General features: G+C 34.9%; 2 protein-coding genes across 2 annotated transcripts in view; one reads left to right on the forward strand and one right to left on the reverse strand.

Annotated features, from left to right (window-relative positions):
* FAM227B (family with sequence similarity 227 member B) overlaps positions 1-15157 on the reverse strand; it is a 207325-nt gene that overhangs the window by 58332 nt on the left and 133836 nt on the right. The gene's annotated exons all lie outside the window — the stretch shown is intronic.
* The window catches only part of FGF7 (fibroblast growth factor 7), a 73022-nt gene continuing 71408 nt past the window's right edge, over positions 13544-15157 (forward strand). Inside the window, exons 1-2 of the mRNA XM_028505941.2 lie at positions 13544-13880; positions 14473-15023. Coding sequence (XP_028361742.1) covers positions 14738-15023 — 286 coding nt within the window. The 5' untranslated portion in view covers positions 13544-13880; positions 14473-14737. The remainder of the gene's footprint in view (positions 13881-14472; positions 15024-15157) is intronic.

Genomic DNA, 15157 nt, shown 5'->3' on the forward strand with positions numbered 1-15157 from the left:
TATTTTGGCACTTTCGTCTAGCACCTAGTGCTGTCTATTGGTATATGTGATGACAATCTCATTCTAGTCCCTTTATAAGCAATTCGTATAACTTTTATTTTTGGAAACTTTTAGATGTTTCTTTTAATTGTGTTAAGAGGTTTTACCATGTTTTAGTAATTTTTCTTGGCTCTTGGTGGGTTATTTCGATCTTAAGATTGAATTTTTATTAAGCTTGTGAAGTGTTCTTCACTCCCTCTCTTTTCCTTCACATTCTCTTCTGCGACTCCTTTTGCAATGAAGAGTGAACTATTTATAGTACTTAACATTTTTCTATATTCTTTGTGTTTTTGTTCTACTTTTGAATGCTGTGCTATTACAAATTGTTAATTTATTCTTTAGCCACATTTAGTCTATTGCACATAACTATTTTTATAAGTTATTTACTCAGCCATCATATTTTGGATTCTTAAGAACTATTTTTTTCTGCTCTATTATTTTGTGATTATGGGTTTTTTTCAGTGCAACATTATTTCAAACAAACTCCATGAGACAGCTCTCATTTTTTTGGTGGTAGTGGGTTATTACCATGGCATTTAGCACCACAGATCAGAGCCTGATGTATAGAAGGTACTCAGTGGTATTTATTACGTGAATGAGTACAAAAGTTCTAGTTAGACTTTGAAATAAATACCTTGAATTTCCTGGATTATGTTTTTCTCAAGGGTCCATTTTTTTGGTGCCTTTACCTACATCCTTCTCTTTCATGTTTTCTCCAAGTGTTTGTCATTCTTGGTTCGTGTACATGAATTCAAGACTCATTTTAGTATTATAGGTGATTGGCAGGATTTTTTTCCTGGAGCTGGGTAGGTGTTTTTTTCTCAGCAAGTTTCTCTCCAGAATTGGAGAGCTTGTGTATTTTCTGCCCATGAGCCAGCTATGTCAACTGGCATACTTCATTGTAAGGTGCTGATACTTGAATAAGTGAGGTAGATTAGGGACAACCCCCAGTCCCATTATGAAAATAAATCCCATATTGGAGGCAATAGTGATTCAGAACTCAGGTTCCAGATTAACTGTCGTAATTTATTACAAACTTTATTACTTTGGAAAAGTTTCTTATACTCTCCTATGCCTTCTTTCCTCACCTAGAAAATGAGGATAAAAGAATACCTATATTTTAATTACCTTATCAGCTCTTACTAAATAAATTTTATAGTGAAATGATATACATTATATATACATATAACATTTAGAGCATTTAAAATTTTACATACTGACACATTATTATTGTCATTATCCTTTTCATCTCGGACAGAACCATCTCCCCTTTTGTTTTCCCAGTCTCTGCTGTGGCGGTCTGAAGGAGCCTCGGGTTTTGTTCTACTTCTCTTTCTATTCTGACAAATCATTCCTAAAACTCATTTTATCATTTGCAAAATGAGGATAAAATACTATTAATTTAATTAGAACACATTATTTAATTTTATAAAATGCTTAGAAAATTGCCTGGCATGTAGTGCTGTGTTAAGTGTTTGATAAATGAACTAGAGCTACATGTCAGCAGATTAGTCTCTTTCTGTTTCTTATTATTGTTGCCTATGTCTTCTGTTTATTAGGCTCATTTAGACTTTAAACATTACTTTGCTCTTGTTTTATCTTAGGCTTACCTGCTCTTAGGAGGTTCGCACTCAACCTCAGCTACAATGCTGCCACTATAATTATCTAATCATGTTCCTCTTTTTTAAAACTCGCTTCAGAGACTTTTATATCACCCCATTTATTTTTTGCATCCAATCTCAAGCCATTTAGGTTTCTTCAAAGGAAAATAGACTATGCATTATTGAGCCCTACCAAGAGGTACTTAACAGCAGTAGCTCTCTTATCTTTATAACAACCTACTAGGTAGTAAGTATTATTAATATGTATGTTTTTACATACTGTGGACTCAAAGAAGTGAAGTGACTTGCCTATAACACACAATTGCTAAGAAGGACAGTAATTCAAGTCCAAATATGTCTGACTACAAATATACCTTCACCTGCGTCCTGAAAACTCTCCACAGGCCCCCTGTTCCATGTTGCCTCTCAACACCATATCCTCTCACACTCACATAGCTTTGTAAGTAGTTCTCAGCAATTTCTTACTTAATATTTATTTGCTGCTCCTTAGTGGTTCCACTTTCTTTGTCTTTTTTGCAGTACATAGGCTTTTCTATCTTCTTAATCCCATAACACTTTGTGTATTCCATTTAACTAGTGAACTCTGAAAAATACATTGCTAATGAGAAGAATGAATCCTTTTCCACTTTCAGTTTTTAAGATACTTATTTTGAAAAATAGATTTCCAAATATTAACTTGCTTTAAATGATTACCCATACAACCCCTCTCCATAAACTTTATCTAAAACCCCCCCTTGCCAAGTTAGACTACATGAATAGCTCTTTTAAAATTATTGAATAAAAGTTTACATTACTAGAGATTGCATCATTATGGGTTATTGGGAATTGTTTGTCTTCTATAATGTGAAGTTATTCTCAGAGGAATACTGATTAAAATAGAAACCAGATGTGTTTTTCAAGACTAGACTGAAAAAATGATCAACAAGTAGAAGATTAATATAAAAGTGACCTAAGATGGTTTCTAGAAACTTGAAGCACGGGTATGACACAAAAATGTGTGTGTGCATGTGTGTGTGTGTGAGGAACATTTAAAAAAGTGGAGGAGAAAAAGGCAGAGGAGAAGTGAGGAAGGATGAACAGAATAAGGTAAAAACAGCTTTAGAATTCAAAGCCAAACCAACCAAATTCCTATAGATATGTATTTGGCATCACCAAGGAAATAACATAATTTAATTTTACCTGTAAGCCAAGAAAGCAAAAAACAGGGACAAGGTAGTTTCTCAGCACTAATTAGATGAGAAACCTTGTTAAAATAAAAAAAAAAAACCTTTTAAATGTAAAATAGGACATGTTCTGGGTGTGGTAAAATAATCCAAAAATTTTATATTTTCATCCCTTCTCTTCCACCTAATTATAGGGATGAAAAGAGAAATAATGTGTTTAATGATGCTTTTGAGTTTGCTTCTTGATTTCATATTTGATTATATTAGAAATAAAGTATACTTCTGATGGCAATATATCAACATCCTGAGTGGAATAAAATAAAATGGAAAGCATGAAGAAGGCAATTCAGGGAAGGGAGGAGTCCATTATAAATAATTTAATTACTATTTAAAATTTAGTCTTTAATTATTCCTTTAGTTACTAAGGACTAGAATTACCCTCTTTACTTTTTATTCAACGCAAAAATTTAAAAAATGAATGTTACACTAATAAACAAGACTATCTTAAAATAATTTAAATATGGCAAAACTTCATTTATTTGAAGTCCTCTTGTTATCATTCAAATTGAGTTTGAATTGAAATCTATCTTTTGCTTTGCAGATATTTCCAAGACAGTGCAAATTAATAGAATAAATCAGTTTTCATAGGAGATTTAAAAATATTTAAGAGAGAAAGTGATTTTCAAACATCTTTCAGTACTCTCACATACACATTTGCAGATTAACTGATAAACTATTCCCATAGTTTTCTTCAAGCCAGGTGACAGTTTGATTTATTACACATATAGTACGTGGCATTAATAAACAGTATTGCTTTTAAAATGTCCTATAATTTTGGATTTTGACTAATCCAGCAACATTCTAAACTCATGATACTTGGGCCTAGAAAGCAAAACTATATACATGTGCAGCCAAATAATTCTATTAGACAGAAATCAATCTGGTTTTATTGTTTGCTTAGCCACTATCATATGACTGATATGATGTTTTGTTTTCTCCCCAGATAGCTAGTTTTTCTTGGCATTATATAAGCAAAATTTTTAGTTTTTGACATGTTCTTTTGTTGTGTAATCTATTATGGTATTAGGTGGTGATAGGATATACTCTACTATAACATTCCTCTATTAGCATATTTCCTTAAGGAAATGTAAAATTTGGAAGCAATATTCTTTTAGGTAAAATAACCAGAAAGCATACTAAGTATTGATTTGTTTTTAAAAATGCCCACATAGTTATTATTAAGAGATTTCTTTTTCAGTGTCATAAGACTTGACTGCACAGTGTAAATTAACCTATATTTTGACAACTTTGAAACCCATTGAAGGCTAAAATTGAATAATAAAATTGTTTTTGGCTTTTACAATAAGGTCCCATAACAAAGCCTTATTTTGATAATTTCATGTGTTATAATACTGGAGCCTAGGATATTCTGGTTGTCAGAGACATTCTTAATTAGAAACATAAGGGAGGATAACTCTTAACATTTTCATCAAAATACATATGTAATACTGCCATGAAGAAAGCTTTCTTTTTGCAGAAGAGTTCCTTAAAAAGAGATTGTGTTTCTATTTCCACATCTTTGTGGTTATTGATCTAAATGATCTGAAAGATGCTTACTGGTTCTCATTTCAAGGGAGTAAGAGGTCCAGATCCCTTTGATCTAGACTGAGGAGAGTTTTGGATTATAGCATTCCTCTCACCTAAACTTTCCAGCTGCCTGATTTCCCCCTTGTGCTGACCCTCTCCATCTTTTGTAGGTCTGCAAAAGACACCACTATTTATCCTGTTACAAATGTCAGACATCTGGAACCTAACCTTGACTCCTCCTTTTCTCTCCCATTAAATTTATCATTAGGTTTTGTCTTCAACATTATCTGCCCACTTCTGTCCACCTCTTCATCATGATCCTAGTGTAAGGTATCATCATCTCCAACCTGGATTACATCATAGCCTACTAAATGATCTTCAACTCTGCCATCCTATACCAGGGGTGTCCAGCCTGCAGCCCATGGGGCACATGTGGACCATGGGTGGCTATGAATGTGGCCTGACACAAAATTGTAAGTTTACTTAAAATCTTTTTTTGCTCATCAGTTTTCATTAGTGTTTGTGTATCTGACGAGTGGCCCAAGACAACTCTTCTTTTTCCAGTGCAGCTGAGAGATGCCAAAAGGTTGGACTCCCCTGCAACCATTCTCCACAAAGTTTTCAGAATGATCACATTAGTCACTGATTATAACCCTTTTATAGACTGACAAACCTTTAACCAGACTCATTAAGAAATAGAGAGGACCCAAATAAATAAAATCAGAAATGAAAGAGGAGAAATAACGACTGACACCCAAAAAATACAGAAGATTGTAAGAAAATATTGTGAACAGCTATATGCCCCCAAACAAGACAACCTGGATGAAATGGATAAGTTCCTAGAAACATACAATCTCCAAACCTAAATCAGGAAGAATCAGAGAATCTGAATAGAAAGATTATACCTAGTGAAACTGAAACAGTAATCAAAAAACTTCCAACAAACAAAAGCCCTGGACCAGATGGCTTCACAGGTGAATTTTATCAAACATTCTAAGAAGAACTAACACCTCTCCTTCTCAAACTATTTCATAAAATTCAAGAAGAGGGGAAGGCTCCCAAACTCATTTTATGAGATCAGCATCATCCTAATTCCAAAACCAGATAAAAACACTATAAAAACAGAAAATTATAGGCCTATATCCCTGATGAACATAGATGCTAAAATCCTCAACAAAATATTAGCAAACCGAATACAGCAATGTATCAAAAAGATCATATGCCGTGATCAAGTGGGATTTATTCCAGATATGCAAGGTTGGTACAACATTCACAAATTAATAAATGTAATTTCATATAAACACAATGAAGGTTAAAAACCATATGATTATATCAATTGAAGCAGGAAAAGCATTTGAGAAAATCCAGCACCCACTTATGATAAAAACTCTCAGTAAAGTGGGAATAGAGGGAACATACCTACACGTAATAAATGCTATTATGAGAGGCCCACTGCCAGCATCATACTCAACAGGCAGAAACTACAAGTGTTCCCCTTAAGATTGAGAGAAAGACAGGGATGTCCGCTTGCACCTCTCTTATTCAACTGTGGAAGTCCTACAGTTGTGGAAGTCCTTAGGACTGTGGAAGTCCTAGCCACAGCAATCAGACAAAGAGAAGAAATAAAGACATCCCATGTTCATAGATAAGAGGGATTAATTAACATCATTAAAATGTCCATACTACCCAAAGCAACCTATAGATTCAGTACAAATCCTATCAAGACTGCAATGACATATTTCGCAGAACTAGAACAAATATTTCAAAAATTTATGTGGAACTACAAAAGGCTCCGCATAGCAACAGTGATCCTGAGAAAGACCAAACTTCGAGGTATCCTGCTACCTAATATCAAACTGCCATAAGGTCATAGTAAACAAAACAGCATGGTACTGGCATTAAAACAGACACATACATCAAAGGAACACAATAGAGAGCCCAGAAGTAAACCCATACCTTTATAGTCAATTAATATTTGACAGAGGAAGCAAGCACATGCAAATGGCTAAAGGTAGTTTATTCATGAATGATGTTGGGAAAATTGGACAGATACATGCATGAAAATGAAACTAGACCACCTTCTTACACCACACACAGGAATAAATTCAAAATGGATCAAAGATTTAAATGTTAGACCTGACACCATAAAAATCTTAGAAGAAAACATAGGCAGCAAATTCTCGGATATTGCTCATAGCAACTTTTGGCCAAATATATCTCCACAGGCAAGGGAAACAAAAGAAAAAATAAACAAATGGAACTTCATCAAACTAAAAAGTTTTTGCACAGTAAAGGAAATCATCAACAAAATAAAAAGACAACCCACAGAATGGGAGAACATACTCACTGATACATATGATAAGGGGTTAGTATCCACAATTTATGAAGTACTGACAAATTCAACACCAAAAACCCCCCACCCAATTAAAAAATGGGCAAAGGACGTGAATAGACACTTCTCCAAAGAGGACATACAGATGGCCAATAGACATGAAATGATGCTCAATGTCACTAATCATAGGAGAAATGCAAATTAAAATCACAATGAGATACCATCTCACACCTGTCAGAATGGCTATCATCAATAAATCAACAAACAAGTGCAGGTGAGGGTGTGGAGAAAGGAGAACACTTTTGCACTGTTGGTGAGAATGCAGACTGGTGCAGCCACTGCGGAAAGCAGTATAGAGATACCTCAAAAAATTAAATATGTATCTGCCTTTGACCTAGAGATCCCACTTCTGGGAATATATCCTAAGGAACCGAAAACACTAATGCGAAAGAACATAAGTACCCCTCTCTTCATTGCAGCATTATTTACAATCACAAAGATATGGAAGCAGCCCAGGGGCCCATCAGTAGATGAGTGGATAAAACAACTACGGGAAATTTACACAATGGAATACTACTTGGCTGTAAAAAAGAACAAAATTTTACCATTTGTGATAGTATGGATGGACCTGGAGAATATTATGCTATGTGAAATAAGCCAGTCAGAGAAAGATAAGTGCCATATAATTTCATGATATGTGGGATCTAATGAACAGATTGAACTAACAAGGAAAATGGGGACAGACTCATACATGGAAAGCAGGATGACAGCTAGTGGTGGGAGAGGTGAGAGGGTGGAGGGATTGAGCAAAAATGAAAAAGGACTCTTGGGCTTGGACAACAGTGTGATGATTGCTGGGCTGTGGGTGGTATAATGGGACTAAATGGTAATGGAAAAAAATACAATAAAGATTAAGTAAAAAAGATTAAAAGGAAAAATAAAGCTAATGAATTAAAAATTAAACCAATTTTGTTATTGACATTCATGAAGCATTTACAAAAATTGTTATTGCAAGTTTTACCCCTCATTCTGTTGCTTTGTTATGTAGACAATGAATATGGAACCAATGAATGACAATTTAAAGCAAAGATTATAATAACCCTAATTACGCAGGCTCTGTGTTGTTTTTCATAATGTTCTCACAGGGGTGAAGCAAAACTCTCTTCATATCCATTATAACACTTTTCAACTGTTATAAAGCACCACTAGGCTGTCAAACCAGTCACTAACATATAGCACTTCATCAGTGCTTAATGAGGCCAATTCTTTGCTAAAATTAAGAATTAATTTAAGAGGAATCAAGGTGATAAAAAATAAATTGTACATAACTTCACTATGTAGTAATTTCCAAATTGAAAAAAAAAAAGGTCTTGATGAGATCTTGCTGCAGGTCTGAAGTTACAAGGTAATTCAGTGAATTAATAACACGATTTGAAGAACTTTAATTTTAGATTAGCATTTCAGGAAACTTTATAAATATAAAATTAAACAAAACACAAATTTTTATTGACTCAGAGACACAAAGAGTCAATTACATTTGTAAACTGAGATATTTATATAGTTGAGTCACATACACACCACAGTTTTGAGTATATGACTCAGACTTTGTATATTATATACAGTTAGTTTTAAAATGTTAGGGCATTATTCTAAGAGTAAGCACAAAGTTTATATAACTGGGGATTTATAGGGACCACAAACTTGCTCAATTACTTTTGGGATTTTACTCCAGAGTTTAAACTACTGTCTTTGACCAGGTCTGATCAGATTTGGAGTATACACGTCTGTCCTCCAAATTCCCATCACGCTTAGTAAACCCAAATTCTTATAACCATGACCTTCAAAGTTCTTTATGATTTGGTTCCTGCCTTTTTTTTTTTCCAGTTTCACTTATCTCTCACTACTCTCCTCATTGTTCATGTACTTCATTCACATTGGCCTTCTTTCAGTTTTAGCAACACACCAAGTCATCCCTGTTCCTGGAAGCTGAAAATTTACCTCTTCCAATAGCTCTTTCCTATTTAAAGTAGCTGCCTCTACCCATTTACCTCTCCATCTTCTATTTCCTTGAACACCTTTCTTTGTATCCTAATATCTCCAACCTACCCCAATTCCCAACTCACATCACAGATTTATCTGTTTATGTTTGTTCTCTCACTGGAATGCATGCTCTATAAGGGTAGAGATCACTTCCAGAATATTCGCCATTGCATTTCCAAAAGTCTAGGACAACATCTGGCACCAAGTAGCTATTTGATAAATATTTGTTTAGTGGATGAATCCAGGCCATAAGTACTATTGGTTGTATGGCATGATTCAATGCTTAGGTTAAATTTATGGAGTGGGACTGACAAGAGAGGCCAAGATAAATCTGTAGTGTGACAACAGCTGTGGGCATGTAGTGGAAATAAATCTTGGCCCACACTCTCAAATACGCAAGAAATTACATATAAATTTATGTTTATAACTTGACCTTGTTTCAACTTTGAGAATTTCATCCCCTGCCCCCAGTTGTGGAAAACTTAACCTCAATTATTCTTGGGTTTCCTTGTTCTGCTTCAAGATGGGCTTTGGTTTGGTTCAGGGTTTGTTTTAGGGCCAAAGCAAGGGCCTCCGGTTGTTGAGTCATTTGTCTACTTTGGTTACTTCTGAGGGTGTGCACTGACTCTGCTCACGCAGTTCCCCTAGGTCTGGGCTCCCTGCTGTTTCCAGATTTCTTTTAAAACATGGGAAATCTTTTTGAGGGGCTCTTATGGGTCCATCTGCTTAGAGACATGAGGCAGCCCTTACTCTCTGGAGCTTTTCTGCTTCTGTTACGTGCTGTGGTATAACCAGAAATGTAGAAGCTTTACTCCCTAAATGGACTTTTTCCCCTAAGCTCCCTGGTCTATGGACTCTACCTTCCATGAACTGCTTGTCAAAGGCACTTTTATGCTTCCCTTTTTTCAGAGAACTTAGCATAACCCTTTGAAATGGATTTAGGCTTTACTTAAGTCAGGAAGTAGATACGACTTTATTCTCCCCCATCTTTTCTTTCCAATGACAAAGCCTGGCTATCTGTTCAAAAATCTGAAGAACAAAAAGAATAGTATAAATGAGCACAATTTAATATTTCATAAACTTATTCTACTGATAAGAGTTGAATAAGCTATGTCAGAATAGAGGCAGAAAGTGCAATTGTGATCATGTCATTCTTTTACTTAACACACTGCAGTGGCTTCCTATTGCTGCTAGGATCCAAATCAAACTCCTTGACCTAGCCCACCACACACTGCCTGCCTCTCCAGCCTCCTCATGCACCACCACACTCCCTCTCATTCTTCCTACTGGAGCCACACTGGTGTTTCAGTGTTGGAAAAGACACGCTCTCTTTCAACATATGGTCTGTATAATACAGGTACCTCCCCATCTAGTTAACTCCCAGTCAGCCATCAGATTTCAGCTCTGCTGGCCTTATTGTAGGGAAACCTTCCCTACTGCCACCTATTATGATGCTCACACCTTTTCTTTATACTATTTTTCTGTGATGATCACTTTCTCTCATAAGATAAGAGATGCAAAGGATAACTACAATAAAATGACATTTTCATCTGTCAGATTAGCAAAATCCCCAAAGTCTGACAACACACTATTTTGAATAAACAGGCATTATTATATAATGCTAGTGGGGTTTTAAAACTAATATAACTTCCATGGAGCATAGGTTGGCAATATCTATTTAAATAATAAGTATATATACTATTTGACCCAGAGAAATTCAGGAAATGAATCCTACAGATATATTTTCACAGTACCAAAATTACACATTTATAGCTTTTGTCTTTGCAGCATGTATTTCACATAACAGAAAAAAGACTGGAAAAAGTGAAATGTTCATCAGTTGTAGGCTAGTAAAATACACCATGATATAGACTCATTCAATGGAGTACTATGCAGCTGTCAAAAGTAAAGAAATTTCCTAAATACTAAGACAGAAAGATTTTCCATTTTTACTAAGTAAAAAATGCAAAATGTAGAACATGGTGTGTGGTATGCTACTTTTTTGTATAAAAAGAGAAAAAGTAAAAAGAAATATATACACATATATGTATTTAATTTGCCTCTATATGCATAGGAAACTCTGGAAATATACTCATGAAACTAACAATGATTATCTATATTTTGGGGAAAGGGTGGGGAAATAGGAGAATGAGGAATAGGATAGGATGTAAGAATAAAAGTAATGAAAACACTTAATGATGTTCTTTTCTATTGGTTATATTATATATACTTATGAATGTGGCATAAATTTAAAATTCATTATTAAAATGCAAAATTAATTGAAGAAATCAATTTTCTATAGTTAACCTCTTCATGAAGTAGGGATATAACAAAGGTTGCTTAAGCAAAACTAGCTGGTTGATTATTACTTTAACAACTGCCCATATTTTCATTATATTCATCGAAATAGATTCTTGTATTCTTTTTACATATTCTACCTCCAAATCAAACTAGACAAGTATTAGGCACTGTTTCTTTTGGAAGAATCCCAGGTGCTAATCTTTATTTTCTAAGGTTATGTTTTTAAAAGGTCAATTTTTAAGAATAGATGCAAGAATCCCTTGTTTTAAAAATGTAAAGCTCAAGAGATAGAAGTGTTTCCAATAAAAAAATGAAGTTAACTCAATCTGGAAACAACAAAAAAGATATTTCTTCAAAGTTTTTTGTATTTAGCCTTTTACTATATGTACATTAAAACAGGGACAGTAAATTCTTGTCAACATTATTGCTACTAAGAATTTTGATAATGGGGGGAAGGGGGGAGGGTTGGGTGGGTGGGCTGGAATGGGAGTAGGGGGGAGAAAATTGTACTTGAACAATGATTAAAATAAAAAAAAAAGAATTTTGAAAAGCACAAGGGTTGCCCCATGTAGAGATATGTAAGTCACTCCTGGTTTCTGGAGAATCCTTCTCAAAGCGTAAGTCTAAGAAGGGCATAAAGGAGCTGTCATTACAGTGTGGTGCTAGTGAAGCAGCTTGTGGGTCTATCCTCAACTTATTATTCTCCACTAAGGAAACTGATGATCAAATGATTTAAACATACTTCCCTTGTTGAGATTAAAATGTTCATTAATATTACTGGGATCATATTTTCATATGACAGAGTACAATGGCATCTAATGAACTTGCAGTGCATAGATCACAATTTCACACTCAGGTCGTTTCCAAATGTATGATTCACCCCAGAAAGCAGATTTTCAGGAGGCACCAAGTACTCTTTACTCTTTAAACTATCTATTTCTTTTATTGAAGTCTTAAGTGTTTAGTTAGAAAATTTTGACATCTAATCTGTTGGTTTTTTAATTTAAAGTCTGTAGGGTCAGTGTGTGGAACAGGCAGTTTTAGTAGCTCCTGAATACATTTACATGTGAACTGACAATAATTTTCATTTCTTTAGAGGGAATATCCAAGTCCTGGGAATCCTGGTTCTGCTCATTATTGGTGCCTACAGAACTAATGAGGGTATGAGTCATAACACAGTGGCATCACACTTTCTTTCCTTCTCTTCTCCTTTAAAAAATACATGATATAATCTTTTTGCAGCCATCTAGCTTTCAACAGATGCAATTATAGCAGGGCCCAAACTCCTCTGCCTTGATAAACTTAACTTCAATATCTGGTGCTTTTGCAGTACCTGGGTACATTTAAACTATTCTGTGCTCTTGATTCTGTTCCCCAAAAGTACAGACACAAAGGGAAATCACATAAACTATAATCCAATTTCCTTGTCCTGTTTGGTCTACATGCACCACCTGGTGGTAATGTGGTGCATTTCAAATGCAGTGTGTGTGTGTGTGTGTGTGTGTGTGTGTGTGTGTGTGTGGTGGGTGAGTGTATGCTTTAGGGGTATTAACAAAGGAAAAATATACATTTGTAAATATTGATTTAGATTAACAGTGCAATTATTCTGCAACAAATATATAATAAAAGACTAGAAAACTAGTATATGTATGCTAGAGCCAGAAGTAAAAGAGAGAACAACTCATCTTGGAAAGTAATATAGCTTTCTTATTTACATTAGCTATAGCTCTTATAATTCCATCCATAAATGAACATTTATTTCTTGTGCTAATGTTCTTTTTTTGAGGCAAGAGTCAAATACTGGTAATCAATGTAAAATCATTTTCTTTACTTTTTAATTTTTAAGAATAATTTTTAAAACATGTATGCTTTTCTTTATATCTATCAATAGTTAAAATTACAAGCTACAGAATTGTAAAACTATAAGACACCATTTAATAATTTAGACTAATATACTAACTTTACAAATGTAGCTGCTGAGACTCAGGAATGTTAAGTGACTTGCTCAAGGTCATATTGGTGATTAGTGGCCCAGCTCAAATAAGAACCCAGGTCTCCTTATTTTCAGTCTAGAAACATAAGACATAGAAATGATATACATATACAATGGCAAAGTACTTCTGTATAAAGGGATATACTTGTGACTCAGCTATACTGTGCTTTAGGACAGTAAGATGTGTTAGTTCAGACTCGTAGTTTTATTCTAGCATTCAGAGCACAGAGGAGTAATAGAAATGCATGCATCATAAAGCTATAAAAAAGATCTTCTAACTTAAAAAGTCCCTTTTATATATGTTCAAAGTAGTATTTATCAACTTATATGCAGCTGCTATGCTGTAAAGATGGTCTAAAGAATTCCCTTTTCCCTTCTAACTGCTTCAGAATCAGAGAGCTGTTTCCACCAGGGAGATACCCACTTGTAAATTTCAGCATAAACCATGTTCATAGCTCCCTCTCATGACCATTGAATGAATACTATACAAGCCTCCTTTATTCTCCCTGTTGTATTCATCTAACAGCTCACTGGTTAAGTTTTAATTGCTTCCAATGAGGTCAGCAAAGGTATTTATCGAAAAGCCCTGAATAAAAGGCTCCACACACATACACAGGAGCACACACGCACTCACACACACAGAGAAAATCCTCCTGCCTGTTGATTTATGGAAACAATTATGATTCTGCTGGAGAACTTCTCAGCTGAGAAGTAGTTTGTAGCTACAGTAGAGAGGCTCAAGTTGCACCAGGCAGACAACAGACATGGAATTCTTGTGCATCCAGCTGTTATCAACAGAACAAGTAAGTTACTGTTATTTGCCTTAAAAAATAATGCTGAATGTTTTCTAGTAGTTTATCTTTTTCTCTGGTTTGCGTACTGAAGGGGAAAGTAAAGTTACCAGATAGTCGAGCCACGTAATTATCTATAGTAATTTCGGTGTAGAACTTGCATAAAGATAAGGCTGAAGTTTTCCAGAGCAATCCTGACATTTAACTCGTGAAATGTGGGCAGTTCAGGAGAAAAATGATTGATTAAACACAAATGTGAAAGCATATAATGCAGAAATCTAGGGAAAGCATTTTTACTTTGTTAGCAGCAATTTTAGAACTTAATTTAAACCAATAGCTTTAATTGCAGGATGTTTCTTATCAAATAACAACTGGAATGAATGGTACAATCATATTCTGATTTATCTCTACCAATGCATAACATTTATAAATCTAAATACAAAGTAGTAAAAATGTTGAAATCCTGTGAGCTGTTTGAAATGTACCTCCACAGTCTATACTACACTGTGTATTACAATACTCTTTACCCACTGAAAGTTAAACCTACAATTTTTCACCCTCCTTTCTCCTCCTGTACTTATTCTTAATCTCTCCTTGCAAACAGAAGTCAAATAGCAAACAGCGTCACAGCAACTGAGCTCACCACAGCCTGCTTTTACAAGGATATCCCAGCAGAGTAAAGGAGGGACCCTGGGTTGCTGTTATCAGGAACTGAAAGGATAAAGCTAACAATTTGGAAAGAGCAACTATTCTTCCTTAAATCAATCTACAATTCACAGATAGGAAGAGGTCAATGACCTAGGAGCAACAATCACTCAAGCTTTAATTTTCAGTATGTTATTCATGAACACTCGGAGCACTACACTATAATGCGCAAATGGATACTGACATGGATCCTGCCAACTTTGCTCTACAGCTCATGCTTTCACATTATCTGTCTAGTGGGCACTATATCTTTAGCTTGCAATGACATGACTTCAGAGCAAATGGCTACAAATGTGAACTGTTCCAGCCCTGAGCGACACACAAGAAGTTATGATTACATGGAAGGAGGGGATATAAGAGTGAGAAGACTCTTCTGTCGAACACAGTGGTATCTGAGAATTGATAAAAGAGGCAAAGTCAAAGGGACCCAAGAGATGAAGAACAATTACAGTAAGTAAAGTCTTTTATTTACAGCACTACTAAGGAACCATCACGAGCTCTGAAAAGATCAATTTCCAAGTGACATGCTTTCTGTTTCCTTTTTACTTTTGAAAACAATTAAATGTCATCTTCTAATTTCTCTA

The sequence above is a fragment of the Phyllostomus discolor genome, chromosome 1 (genome assembly GCF_004126475.2).
Source record: "Phyllostomus discolor isolate MPI-MPIP mPhyDis1 chromosome 1, mPhyDis1.pri.v3, whole genome shotgun sequence".
Lineage (NCBI taxonomy): Eukaryota > Metazoa > Chordata > Mammalia > Chiroptera > Phyllostomidae > Phyllostomus > Phyllostomus discolor.